Genomic DNA, 23,067 nt, shown 5'->3' with positions numbered 1-23,067 from the left:
CTGTAATTTAGTGAATAGCAGGTACTTGATCATGTCAACAAACTGGATGATGTTTTTCAAAGGTTGGAAGGAACTTGAAAGCAACTCTGGTAAATTAAAACAAACAAGCAATAATAAAAAGACCTGCAGAAATTCTCTATAGACAGTGTCTGAAAGGTTTCTGTTGGGAGGTTTGCCAGAATCCTGTGAACGCAGAGAGCTTTTCATCAGCGTGGTAGGAAAAACAGATGCAAAGTAAGGAATACTCCATAAGTGTGTTTTGCTTTTGTCATCTGAGCAATGTCTGATTTTCAAATGACAGCGTTGCCTCTCAGTGAGATTGGAGGAGAGCTGCATTATGTACTTACAGTAGTGCCAATGCAGGTGTTTCCCCCTGCCCTTTACCACTGCAGCAGTTACAGGTGTGGCTCATTGCAGTGTGGCCGTGGAGGATCCACAGCTCAGGGAGAAACCTCTCCTGAAATGATTCACCTGCAGACAGACTGAGCAACCAAAGGAAGGAGGATCTGCCTGCAGTGCCCAAGTTCCAGGCTGCTCGGTGTCTGCTTTGTCCTCCCTCCCCTTGGCCAGCCCAGGTTGTCCCAGTGAGTGCTTGACCTCCAGCCCTGCCCGGTGTTCCCCCCATAGGGATTCCCACCCATGCTCCTGGAGTCTGTCAGATAAGATCATGGGTTGGCCAACCCCTGTTTGTGGGACAATGAGTTATGCAGCTGGGATAATTAGATGGTTTTGTTCTCTGAATCAAGATTATGCTCCTGGGGTGCCACCTAGGAAAGTCTGTGAAACTGCATAATAAAAAAGTCATTTTTATGCAGGGGTGGAAGTACTTTGAATGCAAAAGAGAATTGAGGGGGGAGGGCAGAACTGATGTCCTCCTGTGTTTGGAGGGGAAAAGTGAAGTGTGAACTCTAGTTGTTTACCATTAAAGCTCTTGTTTCCCTTGCATTTTATAGGGAAGGAAGAGGCTGTTTCAGCATAAACTCCAAAAGAAACGAAGTACTAGTCTCTTCCCCCAAGTAGAGCTATGGAATATAGATCCATTTGTGTAGTTGGAAAACACATATGGAATTTCATATGTATATTCAGGGACTCTCTGTATTTGTACAGTCACTGTATACTATTTGTGTAATAGGACCCAGATTACAACTAAATTCAATAGTCTTTAATTAAACCATAGTTTTCATGATATTCTTCAGCTGCCTGTTTTGAAAGACATTTGAGGTAGCAGTCTGGTATGTAGTTTTGACTTCTCTAACCTACATGCCTTATGTTTGTGCCTCAAGATAACATTGAATAACATATTTAAACTGCTCATGTGTGAAAAAGCAAAATTATATCTCATGAACTGATTTCTTCACACATTGGAAAAATCGAATTCCTCTTTTGTTCAGATACTAAACAGGAATCCAAAAGGAAGCAATGTGTGTAGGCATGATGTGGAATTTCAAAACGGAGAAGAAATGCATACTTTTATTGAGAAGGCATTATACTGATTTTAAAACTTGAATCATTTTACAAAGCTATTTTTCTACAAATGTAGTTTTCATTGTGTGGGCATTACAGTCTGGTTCAGTTGATAATGAGTCAGAGAAGTTTACTGAGCTGTTATGATTTAATATTTTGAGTTGAATCTAGATATTGTAAAATAGTAATTGGTGATAACCATATTTGATTCTTTCTTCAATTTCGTCATCCATAAGAACTGTTATTGTGAAGTGCTGTAATAAAAAATAGAGGTGCATATATTCATGTGGCTATGAATAGTATTCATTAAAATATCTATATTTTCCCTGTCTGTGTGTATGTAGTAGTTTTGCATGGGTATGTATATACCAAAGCCACAGTCTTTCATGGATTTTAATTACTGTGTAGCTATTTTTTGAGTTTTTGTAAATGAGGCAGACTTTAAATTTGAAGGCAGTCCACCAGATGAGCTGTTCTAGATAGAATTAAAGCTTAGACTTTCAAACTCCAACATCTTTATGAAATAGAACTTGATGTCATGAGATGCAAGCAAAACAAAATAGAGAATAAAACACCTAAACCAAACCAGAACAAAAAAGCAAAGCCCAAATAAAACACAAACCCAACAAATTTAATAATAAAAGTTTCAAAAGTCCTCTCAGTTTACAAAACCTGTCCAGTTCTCTGAACTTTGGATAGAACTTATGTTTGTTGCCAGAAAATGTGTTTGTTGCCAGAAAATGAACATTTTATTTTTCAATATGATGCCACTGTTTGGGTTTTATGGGTACACAGAGTAGCGAGATGGTCAGGGGTTATACTAATGGGGCTGTTAGTGGAAAAACCAAATTAGGCCCATAGTGGGAGGTGGTTTGACAGAAACAGTCAGGTACTGTGGGGAATGTTGCTAAAAACCTGCAGTTTGCTCCTGGAAAGTTATAGACTCCTCTGTAATTCCACTGAAGGTGCTGCCCTAAATAAGAGTATAATAGAAACAAAGTACTTTATAAATGAGTATGTAAAGGATATGACAGGATCTTGAGCAATATTTTTGCAGAATAAAGAATGTTCTGGTTACTGATTTGTCTTGTTCACTGAAAAAAGGAAGGTCTGTGGCTCTGAAGGCACAATTTGTTTAAGGCCCTGGCCAAATGAAGTCACCTGGGGAGTAGCAGAGGCTTCTGAAGAGCAGCAGATAATCTGACCATGCATTTTGCTGCAATTTAATTTTAAAAGGGTAAGTAGAAGCGAAGATCTAAGAACTGTGGCAGTTAAGGGGAAAAGCTGATGTGGGATTATCGAGGTGAGAGTTCAGAGAGAGCAGATGGTGAAATGGTTATAACCCACTGTACCATATGTTGCTGTGCACGCCTTCAGGTAGCACATTGTATGGGCTGTGGGGAGGGATCTGGGGTCCTGGCACTGCCTTTCAGAAAGACCAAAGAGCTCTTGGAAAATTGAGTTCATCATTTCAGGCCAGGTTAATGAGAAAGGTGGAATTGGTTAAACTGAACACCAGAACTTGCCCTTCCAGAAAGGGACACCAAAAATCAGCCATAGCACACAACTGCATCTTTCCTAATTCCCAGAAAGCTTGTGTTTCAGGAAGTCTGTTTCAGGCTCGTTAGACTTGAATTTCTGGGCAAAGTATTTGAAGAAAAAACAAATTCACAGCACTTGAATTCAGACCATTGAAAACAGGTTACAATTTGATTTATGATTTTTGTAACTTTTAATCAGGGGCCAGATTTTCAAAAGAGCATGCTGTCTTACTGAGGTGCCAATGAAGTGATGAATTTCTCACTGGAAAAAACTGGAGCTTCCCTGGCTTAGAGTATGTCAGAAAACCTGACTGCTGATCTATAATCTCTGCTGTTAATACCCAAATGCTTTTTAAAGAATCTGATGTGATACCATGAAAATAGGAAGGTAAAAGATAAGAAAGAGAAAAAAGGGTTAATCAAGTCAGAAGTACTGAGAGAAGTGGAATGGTAGCAAAGAAGAAAAATGAAGGCAGAGAGTTGTGATTTGGAGTGGTGCTAAAGAGCCTCTGGGCTCGAGATTCATCTCGCATTTTATAATGCTCATGTTGTGTTGTATCATAATGCACTTGCTCCTACTAGAGCTGCTGTGCCTCCCCTCCCATTGCCAGTGGTAAAAATAGGCCAGTAGCACCATTCCATGCTATGGAGCACGCCCGGAATTCCCGTGGTTTCTGCCTGGCCTCTCTCATTAAGGCAGTAATCCTCCTCTGAGCATGGAGGTCGGTGTGTGTCTGCTTGGTTGCCCTCTTCCATCATCTGTTGGGGTTCTCACATTGCTGATGATTGGCTGTGCCAGCTCCTTCCAAAGAGGGGGCATGGATTGCACTCCAGTGCCTTTTGTTTACCTTAGCCAGAAATATCCCATCTTGAGCCTCTGGTTTTGGGTGGTACTTCAGTAAAGGTTTTTCTTTTGTAATTACAACCTTCTTTTTTAATATAATATTCATGTTTGTTTTGTTTTGGGAGTGATTTGATATGAGAGACTTGTCAGTTTTGGTTTGTTTTTTTTGTTCTCAGGACCCATTAGTAATGGCTCTTCGGTGTGTATCAGCTGATTCCTGGTATTAGGTGATTTTCTACCTGTCTTAGACTTATTTCTATAATATATTTTAGTGTCTGTTTTAATTAAAATTGTTCATAATGGAGTATTTGACTTTGAGTCTTTGGTTTCTAATTTATTTTAAATAATTAATAACTATATATATTGGGGTGTTTCTAATGAAGGAAGGGTGGTGATAGTTGTGATATTACTTCTTAAGTCTTCTTTTCTTGAGATAGTCTGAGTGGTGTCGAAACTTATTAGGATAGTCAAAATGAGAAGTTAAGAGATAACCAAGAATAGAGCTTTAAGGTCTGAAAAAAATGTTTTTCTACATCACTCTATCTCCTCCATGGTCATCTGTGAGACTGAAGACATTTATTCTTTTTAGATACTGATATGAATTGCTCAATCATGTCGTTACAGCAAGATACAGTTGGTTAAAGGATCTTCTGCAAACTTTTTGTGATGCATTTAATCCCACTGTTTATACAGTGAGGTGGATCTGGGATAATTGTGAGTGTGTGAAAGGGTTAACTTTACCAAAAGCAAGTAAGTTTGAGGGTTTTTTTTCAAATAGCTTAGCTTGAAATTCCAGGTTTATTCTTTGTTGTTGGCTGTGTTGCATGTAAGTGTCTTTAAAAGGTTGGTTGCTTTGTGGTGAAATGGGCTGGAGGAAGGTAAGGGTTTGGGAATTTGTGAAGTAAGAGAGGATTACAGGGTTTCCAAAGAGCAGAGCAAAGTTTAAATTGTCACTAAATATAGTGTTTATAAATTAAACTGATCTGCTTTTTATTCAAGGCTTGGCTGTCTTGTTTTGTCTAATAATGGAGAGAAAGGAAAAACCTGGATTGACATTAAGAGGTTAGAGAGCAGTATGAAGCAGAGTCTGGGGTTTGTGTTTTTTTTTTTAAAAAAGGGATGTGAGTTCAGCAGCCGCTGAGGTTAATGCAGGGTAATGCAGAGCAATGAGAGCTGCCCTGCAGGTCACCAGGTGTGTCTGCTGTGAGTCCTGGAGAAGTGATCCTGCTGTGGGAGACAGAGAGGCAGGGGACACAGAAAAGGACTTGAGAAAGAGCCCAGCACAATGAACAGCACTGGTGACCAAGGGTTTGTCTTTGTGCTGTAGAAGGAGAAATGAAGAGCACAGGGGATGGGGGCTCCTGTGAGTTTACTGATGTCTGCAGGGAAGAAAACCCACCATGTTCCCTTTTTGGAGCCATTCTTCCAAGAGTTATTTGTGCCAATCTTAAGTTTTTAAAATATTTTCTGAACAAGCAAAACCTCTAACTTAGAAAGAGTCAAGAGTGGGACTTAGCTGTAAGAAACAGAAATGTTAAGAAATCAAGAACTGAATGGCTGAATGATTTGCCTTCTTCTCCCTGCTGAACTCTGTCAGCTCTCCCTAATGTCTGAAACGCACCAGACTTAATTATATTCCATGATATTTGCAGTAATAGAGTGTTAGCTGTCTTCCACCTTTTATTTACAAATGTTAATGTCTTGTTTCCTGTACACTGGACTGTGTTCTGACATTGTGTTTATCCTGCAAGCTGAAGGTATTAGCATTTAGGGCTTAATTTTATTGCCACTCAATCCAGAGATAACCACCTTGCCTGCTTTGTTTTGGTTTGTGTAATGGGCTGGGTGTACAGGGGAGGGCCCTGTGCTCCCCTCAATCCACAGAGGAGGAGAGGTGATTACAGGGAAAGGTTTATAGGGCATTCTATCCAGGAATGAAGTCCTACAGGGCTGGTAGATTTGGGGGTAGTTTTGCCCTTTGTTTGGCAAGTGGGGTGTAAAGGCACTCGACTGGCACTTGCACAGCTGCTGGGAGGGAGCGAGGTGGCCAACGGTTTCAAACACAATTATTATGAAGTCTGGGTGTTATACATCATAATTAGGCTTAAGAACTGAAAGTCAGTTGAGATGAATGAGGGCAATTCATGCTCTCAAAGTTGAGGAAGTGATTTTGTGTATAAGATTTGGATGCTTTTCTCTCTGTCTCCTGCTCTTCCCCCCTCCCCTGGGAGGATGGCAATGTATGGAACAGCTGTGATAGCCGTGTCTCCCTGGCACAGGTGACAGACAGCACGTGTTAGTGCTGACTTTTGCTTCAGCAAAACCAGCTATAAATGAATCTAGTCCCCTACAGTTGTTCTGTTCGCTGTGTATTCAGCAAGAGAAAGACCAAAAAGCAGCCTTTACTGGATAGTGATTATGTATCTTTTAATTAGATATTTAAACAATTAATTTTTATGGTGATACGTGTCTAGAGATTGATGGATATCGAGAATATTTTAATTATTTTAAGTTTCTGATTTAATGAAAGCCACAGTCTTACAGGTTAGAAAAGAAATGGCCACCCACTATGTAAAACTGAGATAGTTTCAAACTAATATCAAGGATATTAGAGAAAATTCAGATGGGAATCAAATATGTCTCAAGGAAAATGTGAATCCTGCAAGCTGGACTGTAGGGCTGCTCCCGAAGTTGGTTTGACATTTCTTGACTCCTAGTGAGAGAGAATGTAGGGATGTACAGCCTGACTAGGCTGGAGTAAGACAGGCAAGTCCTTAAAAAAAGCCTCAACAGAACAACACAAAACAAAACAAGAAAAAAACCCCTATGCTAATACTGAAAGATGAGAAGGGAAAAGCACCACAATGCTTGAAAAATAACAATAAAAAAATTTGGCAGGATTAGTATTTCAAAGGGAGCAGCACTTGATTAAACATTTGGAAAGCATGGGAGGAGAAACATTCCAAGCAAAATGAAAATATACATGTATGATGGAAACAGGATAAATAGAATATTCCACTTATAATTACCACGGGAAGAATGCAGCCCAAACTTGGGAATTCTTAATCGGGTAAAATTGTCATTGCTTTTAAGTCCAATTAAGGCAGTGGATTGTGATAGGTGTGAGATGTTTGTGGATAAAGATGTTGGCAGGACCTAGAGCTTCACTGAAGAGCAGGTCCATGAACAAAGGAAATAAAAAGACCCAGAACTTGCACCACCAGCAAGTTGTGAGTGTGTTGCAAGAAGTCGGAGGACGCAAAGAAATGTGTTTTTATCAGATACCAAGTGGGGAGTGAGGGGTACCAAAAGATCCTGGAGAGGGTACAGGTCTCTGCAGAATGCAGAGCTGTACTCTGTGCAGGAAAAACTTGAGTTTTTCTTGCTCACATCAATGCAGAGTTTGTTCAGACACCGCATGGATACACTGGTTGAGAAGTGGAGATTAGTTGCAGTCTGGTTCCTACCTGAGAGTGACCTACTGAGGACTGGGCAGCTGAGCACCCATCTCTCTTGAGCAGGTAGATGTCATAGCCCACAGCTGCCTTACACCTCATTTCATCATTTGTTTCCATTGGGGCAGATTTCTCTTCTTCCCAACTAGTTTCTCCCTGAAATGCCTCAGAGTCTGCCTTTTGCCCCTGCCCTCATTCAGCTGGGGGAGAAATGCTGTCTTAGAGGGAGGAATTAGGTGGTCAGGTTGGGATAGATGCCCAGTTCCCTCATCTGGAAGATTTTGGTATGATGCTGCTTTACAAAGCAGGTTTTTTATTATAATACTTGCATATGTGACTTGTCTTAGTGTAATAAAGGCAAAGAGCAGGTACATATAAAGTGTTCTGCTTGTAATGGCAGCCCATTTCTTTGGGTTCAAATAACATCAGGTAATTATAAACTGAAGTGATCACATCTGAAGAAAAAATTTTCACTGTATCCATGACTTAGTATGATTTACCTTCCCCTTATTATTTCTTAATTTCAAAATTACTGCATGCTGTCTTTGAAATGTTGCAATTGTGTTGGTATTTGAAGTACCTGTAAGTACTTGTGCAAATCAGTTTTTCTGATGTTTGTCTGCAGGGTGAGGTGTGTGTTTATGTGCCCAGGGGAAAGGAGATGCATTTGCATCCAGAAGGGTGTAGCAAATGAACCTGTGCCAAAACAGAGTCTGTAGGAACAGTTGCACTAAAATAGTACAGGGTAAAAAATGTTGGCAAGGGAAAATAACCAGCTTCCGAAGAGAGAATGGGATCCAATGCTCCCTGTAAATGCTGCTCATCTGAAGGCCTAAATGATAGCTTTTGGTGATGAATCTTTCTAGACAGTTGTAAAGCCACCATGTTGTGCATACGAAGATGCACGGTGTTTCTATAGATATAATTATATTTCATATAGAATTGTTAGTCTTTGAGGCGCTGACGAACAGTTATTACTTTTCTGTACTTTAGGGGCATCCTAATTTAAGGATGTTTCAGTGAAATCATTACTATTAGCCTCAGTAGGTGTTGAATTAAACCCTAATTTACGTGGGACAGCTAATCATACGTAATATTATACCTGTTTTTCATGTGCCTCTCAGCCAAAGATCTAATAGCATTTTATGCAAGTAAACATAATTGCTGCAGAATATCTCCAGAATGTTTCTTGTGATTCAAGGCCTCTTATTCATCAGAGCACACTAACAGATACCTTATCTTCCCACTCCTCTGCAGCACACGGAGCTCGGAGGGGAGGAATTCCTGATGTGTTTTACTCCATAGGTAGCTGGGCTCTGAACTGTTGTGGTGGGATTCCCACTCTCAGACAGGTCTGCCACAAGGATGAGCCGTGGGAAGAAACCCAGCGGATCTTTTATCATTATTGCCTTGTCTGTGGCTCTCAGAGAAGCAATAGCCCCGATCAAGACTCTGTTCAAAGGAGAGATGTCAGGACTGAATTGTTTTCTGGTGAAGGAAGGATGGATAAAATATTAAATGCAATCTTCTATTTGCCTTTATCTTTCTGTTCCCTGACAAGAATATTGTACTGTATTTCCATGGTTCTGTAATTCAAAAGCTGAAGGTCCACAGGTTTGGGGTAATAAATGATTTAATTGTTCAACAGTAGAAATCGTTGTTATAAAAATAAATGGAGATTTTGTATTACATGTGCTTTCTTATGTGAAAGCACTTCTATCTCGAGCAGGGAACAGCACACTTTGGGGAGTTACCTGGTTTCATTTCCGTCCACCTGCTGCTGTAATTATTGTAATTTAATGCACAAAGACACTTCTACTTTCTGAGCAGTGGGGGAGTTTGCCCATGAATATTTTGGAAGAGGTGTGTCTGTCTGAGTCCTCTTTCCCAGTAGCCTTTAAACCTTTTGGGAAATACAGATGAAATCCAGTGATGGGGCCCAGCAGAAAAGGGACAGAGGTAGGAAGGAGCTTGAGATTTTAAGTTTCCACAGCTTCCGTGTGAACTGTTGGCTTGGGTGCAGGAAGAGAGACGTGCTGAGCTCACCAGAGAGGAACAGACTGCACTGTGAGCTCTGGGGCACATCTGGCCTGGGGCCACACGTTCCTGGGTGGCTGAGGAGCCCCTGAGCCTGCAGGGTCACCCTGGAGGACCCACCCGTCCGTGAGGATGGGAGAGGAGCCAACCGTGGACGAGTTCCCAGGCAGTTTGAGAGGGGTGAAGGCTTGGGAGGCAGGGGCAGTTTGTGGTTGGTGAAGAGCAGCAGACTTGAGTATTTGTGGAGAGGTAAGAGGTGATGAACCCTCTGTAAAGGAGCCAGGTTTGCTGGGGTCAGCAGCACCAGAGAACTGTGGCACAGCTGTCAGAAATGAGGCTTCGTTGGCTTCTCTGTGCACAGAATTTGCTTTAACATCTGCCCTGTCACTGTGAGAGCGTGTTTCTGGGGCAGAGTGTTGTATATTTACCTACTGATCTACCAAGTCTTTGGTCAGTGTTTTATTCTGAACTGTTTATATTTCTCTTTGCCAACAGCATGAGTTTTCTCAGAGGAAAATCCTGAAAATAGCAAACAGGCTGAGAAGGGTGGCCCAAATCCTGTGTCATATCTGGCATAAATCCAGAATTGCTTCAAAATGTTTATACTGAACCAGTAATTACCTTTATTCTTCTGAAGCCATCATTTCAAGCTAGGTAGTAGCTTCCAAAAGTTGAATTAAGCTGGACAGTCCAACACTGTTATTTAAAATATTGTGAGCTCCCTACCCATCAGCTGTTGGGGTGCTGAAGAGCATTAAAGCCTGTTGAAGTGGACAGACTCTGCTGTTTCAGGGGGTCTTGGGTTGGAGGTTAATGGGGAGCACGGCACCGGGGTGGGTACAAACTCCTGTATCTGATTTGCCATGGATTGATTTTCTCTTCAGTCCTGGTGAGAGCAGGAGTTGGGGGCAGTGTCAGGAAAGCCCCTTGCACCCACCTCCCCGGAGGCCTGTGAGGAACGGGTGGAGCACAAGATGATTTGGTTGCTCTCTGCTCTTTCCTTGCTCTGCCGTGGGTTTTGCAGCTGCCCAGTTCAAGGCAGTCACCAGTCACTTGGTGTGGTCCAAGAAGGGATTAAAGGAGAAAGGAGAGGAGGCAGTAAAAGGAGAGGCTGGGATGGAAGGGGACAGGAAGTCACCATAACTCATGTACGTGAGCAGTCTCAAAACGAAGAGCAGTGTTCTATATAAATTAAATGTGGTTTTTCCTGGCTCGAATGTCTTAAGTTTTCCTAAAATTATAACTAGAAGTTCACTGATACAAAAACTAGTATTGATGTGTAGTTGTGTCTGTGTGTGATTTGGGAACAGGACACAGAGGATGTAAACAATTTACAACCATTTGTTCTTTTATTAGTGCTTTTATCTGTGTAACTCTGATTAGTTGCCATAGATACAGACAACACAGGGTTTGTCTGGGTTAATGAAAAGTCTCCCATGCTGATAAAAAATGTGTGATTTTTCTTGAGAAAATTCTGAATTACTTCAATTTCACTATTCTTGGCGATGATTTTCAACTATATTTGAATTCATGTATACAATAAAATAGTTGTGGCATTTAGTAGTCTCCTTTTCTCATACATAGCATGTGCAGAATAATTTTGAGTACAATGCAGTACTAAAGAGATTGGTCTTTAGTGATTGACATATGTCAATATTATATACTAACAGATATAAATTACTGTTTTGTCAGCTTACAGATGTGCTTCTGTATTTCTAAAATAATTTTTATGATTTTTTTCCACCTTGTAAAACAACTCCAGAACACGATCAGGTAGCTGATGGGCTCACCAGTGTGGTTACCAATGTGCACAGCTTCATATCACGTTTGGTTGTGTTCTTCCTACGTAACAGTTCAGTATCTCAAGATAAAAGAATGAGTGTGACTTGGCACATCTTAATTCCAGCTACTCTGTCCAAATAGAGAGTAGTTACTTGCTGTAAATGTAACTCAACTGATTCAAGAAATAGTTTCATATGAAGAAAAATTTTAAAAAATATTTAGCTTTTCTGTTACTGGTAAGTGTGTGTGGGATGCTTCTAGTCCAGAATGCTATGGACACTGGTTTCTAAGGAGTTCAAGGTGGCCACATTTCTTTCAAGTGTGTTTGTCACTGTCCAGGTCCTGTAGTCAGGATGAACCTGAAATAAGTAGTACTGTGGGCAGGGGAGAGATGCACCATGGGGGGAACAGAGAAGAAGGAAAAATATTTTTGAGTCAGCTTGATTTAAAATAAATATATACACAGTGGTTTCTTGAAGGGTTAGAAAGAGTGGGCACAGCCCTGGCAAAGTGGGTGTGTGGTCAGGGTGCAGCTGGGAGGCAGGTTAAGGGTCGATGTTGTTCCAGCCTGTGGAAGGTGGTGAGTTAAGGGTTTAAATGATCCTTTTTCTTTCAGGAATGCAAAGGGGTTTGGTGTAAAGGCTGAACTCGGAGCACCAGTAAATACATGGATTATGCACTGGGCATGTGTCTGGCTCCAGCAGAGATGAGCAGCCCCTGCAGCTGCAGCTGCTTTCCTGTGAGCAGGGAGGGTCGTGCTCAATCAATTAATTAACACAAACTACTCCACACTGGAGGACAGAATCCCTCAGCTCAGATGCTCACAGTGCTCAAAGGTTGTGGGCTTCTCCCACTATTCCCTGCAAGCTGAGCCACATTCACTGCACTCCATTAAGCCTTTTGTGTTTGTGGTTACAGGAGAACAGGATTTGCCCCACTGCTGCAATTTAATAAGCAGGTATAGGAGAACTAACATGGATGGTGCAGTTCTGCAAGGAGTCTGACTGACTATGGTACACAAGAGGAAGAGTGCCATGTCTCAGCAGACCATAAATGCTTCCCCTACAACCTTTCAGTAGTAAAATTACCCTTAACTGTGTACTTAATGGCTGGAGTGAAGATCCTAGAATAAGTATTTCCCGGGGAAAGAAAGGTAGGTTTGAGCAGCACTAAGTAAATTTGGGGATATTAGAAGTACTGAAAATTTTACCAGATGTCTTACAGGTTTGAAACATAGCTTAAATCTTTTTAGAGATTAAACCCTATTTTTCTAAGTTAGAACAGTTTATTTTGCTACAAACCAATTGGAATTAATAAAAACAATGGACTCCTACAGATGAAAAAAGAACTGTATGTGTGGACCAGGTTTCAGTTTAAACTCCATGAGACTGCAGAGGCTGTAATCAGGTCCTTTACATTTCTAAACATTCAGATTCACAGCGTCCTTAGGGCCCAGTTTGGGAATTTTCTCTCCATATACAAAGTCAGGATGAGGAATTCAGTACTTCAGTACCTATATACCAATTAAAAAAATATATAATTATTTAATATAGCTGTAGAAGCCAGTATACTAATGTTTGTCTTTATCATCACACAATGTCTAAGTCTTCGTGATCTTTTTATTGAATTTTTGGTTGTCTGCTCGAGTTGAGAATCTCCCCCCACTGAGCCCTTTTCTTCAGCAGACCCAGAGGACAGAGCTGGGGTCCCCTGTGGGACCTGCACCTGCAGAGTAGCAACATCCAAATATGCCACTCACCTGTTTCCAGTGCTGGGATGTGCAGGAGGATGGTGCACACATGGCTTTATCTGCTGCAAATAGCTTGGTCCTCAAAAGGCTCCTGAATTTAAACTGGTCAAATACATCTACAGGGAACACGACTGTAGCAGGAGAACTGGACAGATCTGTCCTGAGTTGTAAGTGAACAAGGTGTTGTCTCACATGTTTGCACTTGAGTTCTTTACTCGGGTTAACTTGGTGAAACGCAGTAGAAAGAATAATGATAAAAAACATTACATGTAATGCTTTGAGAATGAGGCTCAGTAATCCACTGAAGATGTTTAAAAGAATCCAGCAGTCAGCAGCTGTAAACCTGAGCATGAGGGAACTCTTCACTGCTGCAGGACTTACGAGTTTGCCGTGTTTTCTTTGCAGGGTCTCGGTGTGTCTGGTGGGAGTCAGGCTGGCCTGGGCACTGCTTCCCCCAGGCAGTATCCACGACAGAAAATAACACGTGTAAACCTCAGGGACTTCATCTTCTACATGGAACAGGAACGAGAAATGAGCCATTCTCTCCTGCTCTATCGAGCTCTGCTTAAATAAAGCCAACAGTTGTACTGATTGCTCCATACAGAAGCTCAACTCGCATTGAAAGCTGTCATTTTAATGTGCCTTCTATTTTTTTCAGAAGTCAATGTTCCAGTAATTTTGTTTTCTAAAATTGTCAGACACATGCAATAAATTTCCTTTATGTAAAAAAAAATAATAATATAAAAACCACCAAAAAAAAAAAAGTGCAAAAGGTTTTAAAATGTTAACTCCACAGACATAACCAACATCCAAGTCTTGCTCCATTTGGCCATTTTAGGTAAGGCTGAAGTAGCTGGTGTTGCAGTCACACAAATACAAGGCTACTGCAATGGCTCACCTAAAGCATCTCCTGGCCAGGACTGGGACAGGTCACAGGTTTGGGCCCACCCCTGGTGTTCTGTGTGTTCACCTGTGGGGTTGGGCTTTCCTTCTTCGTTTACTGGCGCTGTCTCACCAACCATGGTGATACCTGGTGTTGTTTTAGCTTAGTTATGACGGCGGTTTTTTGCACAGCCAAGAGACTAGCACACTCTCACAAATTCTATATATTTGGGATTTTTGCTTTTACTGCACAGCTCATTTCCTGAGCCATTTGCTGAACCAAATCCTAAGTGTATGAAGTCTGTGTGCTTGGGTCTCAGCTGAGTTACCTTGACTAGCTTCCAGTTGTTTTCTAAACCCCTTCGACCTTTTGTGCATTTGTAGCAGCTGGTTAGTAACATGATTCAAAGTTGGGTTTTATTTTCTAAAAGATGTTAATTTATTTATTGCAAAGAGTATGGTTTAATGGTGGTTTTAAAAGAGAGTATTGTTCAGTAAAGATTTTTAGAGTATTCTATATGGATTTTTAAAGCCGCTCTAAAGGTTTTTGGAGGTCGGTTCCACTCTGGGACTGGTGAGAATCCCGGTGCCACCAGGGGTGGCGATGCCTTGGATTCCAGTCCCGGGGGGCTCATGAACAGGCTTTAAGCATAAGGAATAGTTGTAAGTAGCTAAAAGGTGGGAGGAATGCTTTTTAAATGCTTTGCTGAAGCGGAATTCTGGGCCCACACCAAAGCCGAGCGAGGTCAAGTGTGAGTCTTTAAATGGGGATCGGAGAGGAGCAGTCACAGGCAGGTGGGCACAAGTTGTATTTCAGACTTTTAACAGTGTTACCAGTCACCACGGAAGGGAGACATTTGCTTATTTATCTTTTCCATTTTTACTATGTTATGCTTGCCACTTTTTTGAGGCAATATTTTTTTTTTTTTGATGGGAAACCATAGCAAAAGCACAAATAGAACTATTTGTCCAATAGTTTTAAAAACAAAGGTTTTAATTATTTTTTAAGGTTTATGAAAAGCAGAAGAAAATTTATACTGCTGCTATTTAGCCAAAAGATTATTCATAAGGTATTTAAGGCCAGGAAGTGTAAAGTTATGTTTTAAATGTATTGATAATTTGTACATATTGTTTATAAAGGCCTTGTGTTTATTAGAGTTACGTTATTTTGATGATTTCTGTACATACTCGTAAATACCCCCAATTTGTGTGAAAACATACTCCCTTATTTGTACTTATTTTGTAAAGAAATAAAACAATTTACTAAAGTAACACATCGAGTGACATACAGTATTAATTTATCAAACATGAATTTCACATTGTCTTGTAGTTCTTTAGCACTGGTCAGAAAACATTTTGCATCAAAATATTAACAGAATACCCACGAAGAAATATCAAAACCCAAATACTTCAATGTTTTGTTGTGCTGATTCTTATCCTTTGTGAAACATCTAATAAAATTGTCAACAAACCTCGATGCCATTAGCACAGAGAATGGATGCACTCAGCAGTTGCTTTCTGGGGAGCCACGAGTCCAATAAGCACAACAGAACATTCTCCTTCCCTTTCTGCCTGCGCTGGCAAAGTGCTGGGGAGGGCTCGTGCCTGTGGGGCCACGGGGTCAGTGCTCGGCAACAGCGAATCAGAACAGTTGGGTTCAATCGAATTAGGCAAAAACCAGGCTCAGCTCCTCGGCCTCCGCAGCAGAAACATCTGCTGGCTGCACACACAGGGCCTCGCTGCAGTGGCTGTGGCATTCTGAAACCTCTCTTAGCCAAGCTGAGCAGTGTTCTTCATTAAGTTGCGTTACTATGGTTTAAGGCCAGAAGTAAAAATTCAAATCAGTTTTCGTTGATATTGCTGCCTAAACATACAGGGAAATAAGTAAAAAAAGATATAAATGAAACTGTAATAATCTTTAAATAAGTGACCTGAAGTTACTAACTAAAAGAACATGTCCTAGCTTAACAGTTTTTTTTTTAAAGGCATTTTTCTTCTAAGAAATTGATTGTTTCCACATGTCTTCCTTGCCTTGGTGCTATTTTGCAGTCAATGCTGTGATGTCATGGTTCAAACTTTCCGTCTCGAGTTTCACATTTAACTCGGCTGGTGCAGCCTGGAACCCTTTCCAGTGCCACCTCAGCAAAGCTGCCCCAAGTACTGGAGCTGCTTCATTGAGCCATAAAAAAAACACAGTAAACACCAAACTGAGGAAAAACCAACCACAAATACTTCCAATGTCCTACACGTGTCCAGAAGCATCATCCCCCCCGGTGCCGTGAGAGCTGCCCACGGGTGCTCAGCGCCCGGTCCTGCGGGCAGAGAGCCCTGCGGAGCTGGGCAGGCCTGGCCGAGCACCAGGGGCAGGATTGGGCCCCTGTGATCCAATGTCCCCTGGAGGGTCCCCTTTGCTCCCTGGCTGAGGTAAGAACAGGAGGGGATGCGCTGCCAGAGCCGCTGCGAGTGCCTCTCACCCTGGTCAGGGCGGCAGGGTGGATACAGGAAAAACAGGAACCTGAACAGATTAGTTAAGGATACTTTGGACTGAAAGGGAACTCAATGTATGAAAGTAATAAATAAAAAGACTTTTTTTTTCCTTTCTGTGAGACATGGCTACATCAAGCTGAATGGAGCTAAAGGCTGGAGAAGACACAATCAAAAATTCTCACCTCTTTCAAACAACATGGGAGATACAGTGAGTGTTCCACCCTACGTGCTTATTTTTGTTCGTTTACTTTACAGAAATGTTTATGGCATGAAGTACTGTATAAGAAATGTGCATACACAAATACATGACAATTATACGTTAAGTTCTTTACAATATTAAATGTATAATATACAATTCTACAGATATCTTACATACAAAGGTGAATGTTGTGCCATATATTCAAATATGGCAATGCCTAGCGACTTTAGAATGTCGTACAAGTATAAAACCACAAAATAAAATAACTTTACAACTCTTAAAGTAGACAGATTTGCTCAACTGTTCTGCTAAGGTAGCAGGCCAACCGGCCAGGATCGCCATCAGAGATTTCTGAGTTGGGTGACCAAGGTGAGGAAACCTGCAGAGGTCTGATTTTCCATGGACAGGTATCCAGCCCTTTTCCAAAAATTAGACCCCTGCCTAGATTGTTCCTTGGATAGTCAGTACAGCTCATCGCTTTTGAAAATATTAGTCTTAAATGTGACTTTTTAAATTTTGCCTGATTGCAAACAACTGGCACTGAAGAACTGTCGACCACCTAATACTCTCTCCCTTGCTCTATATGGCCGTATTTAGGCATCTAAAAAGAGTTTAATTGAAATTCAGCATCTACAACAGTATTCTATAAATTAATGTGGGAGAAACTAAATTGTGATGAACACATGAATTAGTTATTGAGGACCCAATCATGCTGAACAGCAACAAACAGGATTTTGCAGAATGCTATTTATAACCTCGCGCCTGCGAACGCGGCGCTGCCTCCTGAGTTAGGGAGCCCTGGGAGTCGATGCCAATTCCTGGCAGTAGCAGGACCCTCCTGCAGACCCCTGACTTCGTTACAGAGAAAGGTACACAGATAGAGGGCGGCTACAGAACTAATATTTTAATAATAATTTAAATTAATAAAACAATTTAAACCAAAGGTGGCCTGCTTTCATCCGACAGTGGCAGTACAGTGTTTTAACAGCTCTTTGCAAGAATTCCAGACCCATAAACAGTTAGGCCTGTCCAAAATTCTTACACTTTCCTCCTAAATGTGGGCTTCTAACATGGTTAGTAAATGATTAACGAGGGGTGGCAGAGCTTGCTTGGCAGAACCACGTTTCTTTGATGATGCAAAACTTATAAACAGTTTCTGTGTCAAAACAAGACTGGCTTCAAGAGAGCTACAGCTCCGTGTCGGGTATGTGACCCTTGTGTGATGGTGGATGGCATTTTATTTTGTGCTTCCAGATCCCTACTGTTGCAAAAATCGGCCTTCTCTAACTTTTTGTCACTTTTTTTGTTTGGTTTGTGTGGGGTTTTTAGTACTGAGCACCAGTTGACTATAAATTGGTCCTTTTCTGATTCTGGATCCTGTCCACAGAGAGAGACTTCAGTTGGAAATGTCGTATAAAAATAAGCCATTTGCTAGTGTGGGTGAGTACAATCACAGAGGTGCCCCGTGGTGCCTGGAGGTGTAAAGCACGTCTGATATGGAGGTGTGGCAGTCAGGGAAGAGTCTCAGTGCAGTTTTTAGCGTTCCATCTTCCTCTCACAGACGTCCACGTGTCACAGCACTGGGGTGTCCCTGGGAAGGCTGGCAGAACCACAGCTCCTGCTGATCCATCCCACTGCTTTAACTGGTCTTTGCAGAAGTCCAGTCCAGTGCAGGGTCAGGGGGTTAGAAAGCTTTGCCTGTTCCACAGCAGTGCTGTTGAGCCAAAGTCCATCCCAGAGACCTGCTGTGCTGAGCACTCGGGAACTCCACCGTGACAAACGGACAACTGGCTTCTCAAATGCATTTCGTGGCTGGCTATGTGACAGGTAGTTTCAGAATACCACTAATTGGCAACATAAAGTCAAAGTCTGTTTGCTAATACTGTTTTGCAAATCCTTAGTGTTTCACATAAGGGACTATTAAACACTTCTACGGTTACAAAGGGGGTACAGGGAGGGTCTAGTCCAGGGGCTCCTGTTTTATTCTGATTGTTGGGGTGGGTTGTGGTCGTCTGTCTTCGCGACACAGCACGTATTCACTGAACTGAGAGGAATCCACCCCACCACCACAGGAAGCTGCCACGGTAAATCCCTTCTGAAATAATCTTTCAAGCACCTGCAGTGTGGGGGGGAAAAAATCAGATTAATATTTAGCAAATTTCGGTGATAAAAGCAGTCAGAAGCACCAGATCTAAATGATGGATTTAGTCTTTCCAGTCCTCATTGTGAATGAATATTATTCAGCTATAATTCTATAACTTATTGTTAAATGACTATACTGTGATTAAAGTCTCGCTCTCAGCAAACCTCTGTAGAAAACAAAAATTAATCAAAGAAATAAGCACTCTGCAGAGCAGCTTAGTACATTATATAGTAAAATACTGGACTGTGGTGATATTGATGGTATCTCTTACTGCTTATAGAAAGCAACATCAGGTTTAAGTTGTTACAAGAAGTGCCCATAATTCATTAGTAATATGAACAATTTTACAGAGAGGGGATGAAAAGGTCTTCCTTGGCAGATGAAAATGTATCAAGAGCCTGAATGACACATCCACCAGATTTTCCTGGCAATGGCAGCTGTTCTCCCTCACTGGAAGGGAGGGCTGCTGGTAGCAAAGCATGGCAGGGATGGGACACAGAGCCAAGACGTGGACAATAGGGAAATATTCTGGCCCAAGAAAGAGGTTAATCTGTATTGCCCAAATATGTATTTTTTCTTTCTCCTCCTAAAGAAAAGTTGGTGCAATTTAGATGCATGAATTTAAGGAACCCAGAGGCAACTTTAATTTCTGTGACTGTCACACAGCACATTTCCCCAGGACGTGCTGATCTTGGCGGTGTGATCGGGCCGTGTTTTCACATGCGTGAGCATGTTGATATTCGGTTCCCAGCAGAGCAGGACGCACACAGGCTTCTCCCAGAGTTAGGTGAGGGCAGATGCCAGATCCTCCTTTGGCAGATCTGCAGTGCAGGACCCACCAGAGGAGACGCCGTGGTGCTTCCCTAGTGCAGGGCAGCAGCCTGGAAGAGCGGCTCCTGTGGTTTTCTGTGTGATAAATGCTGTCAAGGGGAGCAGCCTGTGCCGTTCTCCAAGGGCCTCACCCAAGGTACTTCCATTGCTGCAGCACGTGGGAAGTGAACTGGTGGTTTACTGAACCTGATGGCCTTGGCCACACCAGCATCCCCATGTGACAGCCACCCTCAGCAACAGGGACCAAGCCACTTGTTCACTCAGCCTAGAGAAGCGTCTAAGCAACATACCCACCTTCGGCCCACTTTCATGGGCACAGGTTGTAGAAAGAATTTAATTTCTTTTTCAGTTCCAGTGGCCCCCTGAGCACACCAGCAGTCACACTGACTTTGGAGACTGCACTCCAGACCACTGCCCTCGCCCTCACACACAGACCCACGTGAGGCCACAGTGCATTTCTTAGTGCAAAGCCTGAATGTTGGCTTTGTTTTTTCCAGGAACATGATTTCAGAAGAACAGCTGTGTCTGAGGTGGTGTGGCAGTGCAGTGCAAACCACGGCAGCATCATTTGCTGGCTTTCATCTGTTCAGTCCCTCCTTAGAGGCTGCCTGTGCTAACCATCTGCACCCAACCCAGGGTTTGGGTTTTCAGTGGTAACTAAAACATTTTACTTTTGCTCCCCTGGCTGCTAAGGACGGGCAAAGGAAAGAGGCTGCTCCAGCACAGCTCTGCCTGAGCCACGCCGAGTGTGCTGCAAATCAACTTGCCTGAGGAGCTCTGCCTGGCCTTGGGACACGGGGACTTAACGTTCTCAGCAAGTCACATCTGCCAAATCTCCCTGACTTTTGCCCTGATTTTTACATACTCTACACAGTAAAAAAGTTGTAGAACTGAAAGATCAAAAAACAACACCGGAGTATGGAAGAATAATGAACTGAGAGAGATGAAAAGAAGGGGCAGGAGAGTGGGTTATCAAAATACATTTAAAAGACAGAGAGAGAAAGCTTTCATCTCCCTTATTTGTCCAGGCTGTGTGGGCTCTGTAGGACAGAAATAGGGTGCAGACACTGACACTTGTCCCTCCTCACAGAGGAAGGCAGGAGGAGTCTGAGATGGAAGGAGGAACAAGACATCAGCAGGCTGGGAGTGTATTTTGAGTGTATTGTGTATTATGTATCACTGCTCTTAGCCCTGGCAAGATGAAGATGAGAGACAACCCAGCCACGGGAAAGGAGGCTTCTCCCACTGAACTGGATAGTGGAACAGAGGATTGACAGCTAAGATTTCTGAGAGAGACGGGACTTCAAAATCCTTGCTAAAAACTTTTAAAAATCAATTTGCTTGTAAGACAAAACAAGCACGGGGGTGCCCTTGGCTTGCCTCAGACCAAAGCTATGGAAGGCTGCATGTTAACATAGGATTCTTTTTCACTGAGCCTGCTCTCTGCACACACACAGTCCAGGTAGACATTGCACCTCAGAGCACCGCGCGGAACAAAGCGATTCGTTTGTGCTCGGTACGTGCTGGAAGGGCACACTGCAGGCCACAACCCAGGGTTAGAAACCCATCATCAATTTTCTCAGCACGAAGCAAAACAGGCCAAATCCTGTAAACAATGCAGAGAATGTTTAAATATTGCAGAGTTTTCAGTGTCACTTGGATGAGGCCGAGCTCAGGTCTAAGAGCAAGGCTCCTGCAGGGCTGCCCTGGGTGCTGGGCACTGGTTTGTACACACTGGCACGGGCACAAGACTCAACAGCATTTTGAATGTGGACAGGTTTAAATTCCACTTAAGAGAATTTGACTCTACGCACATCACTTCTTCTGAAAGTAAGATATGGACAGGGGAAAGAGTAACCATCTCTGAAATCAAATCAGAGCTACCTTCCAGAAAATCTCCAAAGAGAATATGCCAGAAGTGAGTCTCAGCTGTGACTCTCCTGTGTGTGGGACACACACAGTAATAAATAAAGGATTTGTGCTAGGATTTCATATATGCTGTCTTCCAGTATTCCAAGTGCATCTGACTTTGTTGGAAGATTTTCCAAATGGAAACATGATCCTTTCCCTTACTTCATTTCATGTAAATTTGGCAGAATACTAACGAACACATTCCTAATTAATGTTCAACATACACAAGCATCACAGAATTTTCTCTAAGGTAAACTCATGATTCTCACCAGAACCTGTTGCAAGGAGTTGAAAAAACCTCTAAACCTTTATATAATTACAAATGGGTCTAAAATTAAGAGTTACTGTATTTTTTTGCCTACCACTACCAATTCGGTGTTGACATTTTTTGTTCTATAGGCACAGTTCTTGATACAAACCATTTAATAAAAATATTCTTAAAATATAAGAAGAAAATGTATAAAGAGTGCAATTCTGCTACCAAATACATTCAGCAGGGCACAGGGAGACAGAAGAGAAGTATCTCAGCAGATAGCAGACAGGCTTCCTGTGTTGTTCTCTGGGAGTCTTTGGAAGCAATTGTGCTCTTCCACCCACTACCCATCTCCCTTAAGTCTGTGGGTTTGCTTCACTGTACTTCCAACTTCTGACTTAATATTATTTTGCAAAAAAATCCTGGGAAGGGGAAGAGCAGTGCCTGTGCACTGACCAGAGTTCATCAGAGCCAATGATAATTAGCTGCTGATTTCATCAGCCTTTGGTCTCAGAAATGCATAGTTTTCCAGAAAGTGTTTGAAAACACTTTCTATTAATTATATAGTAAAATGATGTAATTTAGTAAAATGATGTAATTTAATAGTATTACTTATACTGCAGACTCTTTGACAGAGAATTTTTTTTTACAATGTGAACTCTTTGATTCTGACTGAATTTTGACTGAATTCAAAACACATTCAAATAATAACAGTAATTAGTGTACAGCTTTTCCTACAAGCACACGTACCCTACTAGTTCCACTGCTGTGGATAAAAGAGGGCTGTGCTAAGCCATGAGGGCACCCAGTGCCTTGCCAGGCCGCTGGCAGTGCTGAGCTGGTGAGTGGCTCACAGGGACCCTTTGTTGCTGCAGTTATTCTGATTCCTTGTGTGCATCTAACTGGATGACAGGGACAGTGTGGCTCAGACACAAATGCTCTTCCCTCTCCACCTACCTGAGCTAAACTGCAGCTGCTCCCTCCTCCCCCAGCACGGGGATGAACTGTCCCTGTCCCACTGCCAGAGCACAGGGCTGCCTCTCACCACCCGCTGCTTTCGGGGCAGCCCACTCCAAACCTTGCCAGACATCAAACTGCTGAAGGACTGTGCAGAATTAATCACAGGCTGTTAAAGTTCAACCAAATACACCACTCGGGAGTCTCGAACCAAAAATCATCCAAAGCAGCTGGGTTTAGGATGGTTTCAGACAACAATGTCAGTGCAAACTGCACCAGGGAACGCTGCCCCACGGAGGGGGATGTCACCATCAAATTCAGGGTGTTAAAACGATTCCATCCATCTTTACATATTCAGGTAACTACAGGTCTCCTGAAAATGTTGTCACCTGGCAGCTTGGGAGGTGGAGGGCCCCTCAGCTGATGTGTAATAACCATAGGTTAGCAGGACCTCTAGGTTCTTATCCTCCCTGGCTGTTGCACCTCCCTCCCCATCCACCCCGGCCAGGCTGGGCCATGGGCTCTTCTGCA

The 23,067-nt window shown here is 42.3% G+C and overlaps 2 protein-coding genes across 2 annotated transcripts in view; one reads left to right on the top strand and one right to left on the bottom strand.

Moving 5' to 3' along the window:
- Positions 1 to 13,637, top strand: part of LOC103762586 (transcription initiation factor TFIID subunit 4) — a 140,260-nt gene extending 126,623 nt beyond the window's left edge. Inside the window, 1 exon segment of the mRNA XM_029965566.1 lies at positions 13,279 to 13,637. Coding sequence (XP_029821426.1) covers positions 13,279 to 13,446 — 168 coding nt within the window. The 3' untranslated portion in view covers positions 13,447 to 13,637.
- A 362-nt stretch (positions 13,638 to 13,999) lies between these two features.
- KCTD15 (potassium channel tetramerization domain containing 15) overlaps positions 14,000 to 23,067 on the bottom strand; it is a 42,181-nt gene continuing 33,113 nt past the window's right edge. The window contains exon 5 of the mRNA XM_008929255.3: positions 14,000 to 18,557. Coding sequence (XP_008927503.1) covers positions 18,402 to 18,557 — 156 coding nt within the window. The 3' untranslated portion in view covers positions 14,000 to 18,401. The remainder of the gene's footprint in view (positions 18,558 to 23,067) is intronic.

Source organism: Manacus vitellinus, unplaced genomic scaffold (assembly GCF_001715985.3).
Source record: "Manacus vitellinus isolate BGI_N305 unplaced genomic scaffold, ASM171598v3 scaffold_10_pilon, whole genome shotgun sequence".
NCBI classification, from domain to species: Eukaryota; Metazoa; Chordata; class Aves; order Passeriformes; family Pipridae; genus Manacus; species Manacus vitellinus.
The sequence above is the reverse complement of the archived record's forward strand: the minus strand, read 5'-3'. Positions and strand labels throughout refer to the sequence as shown.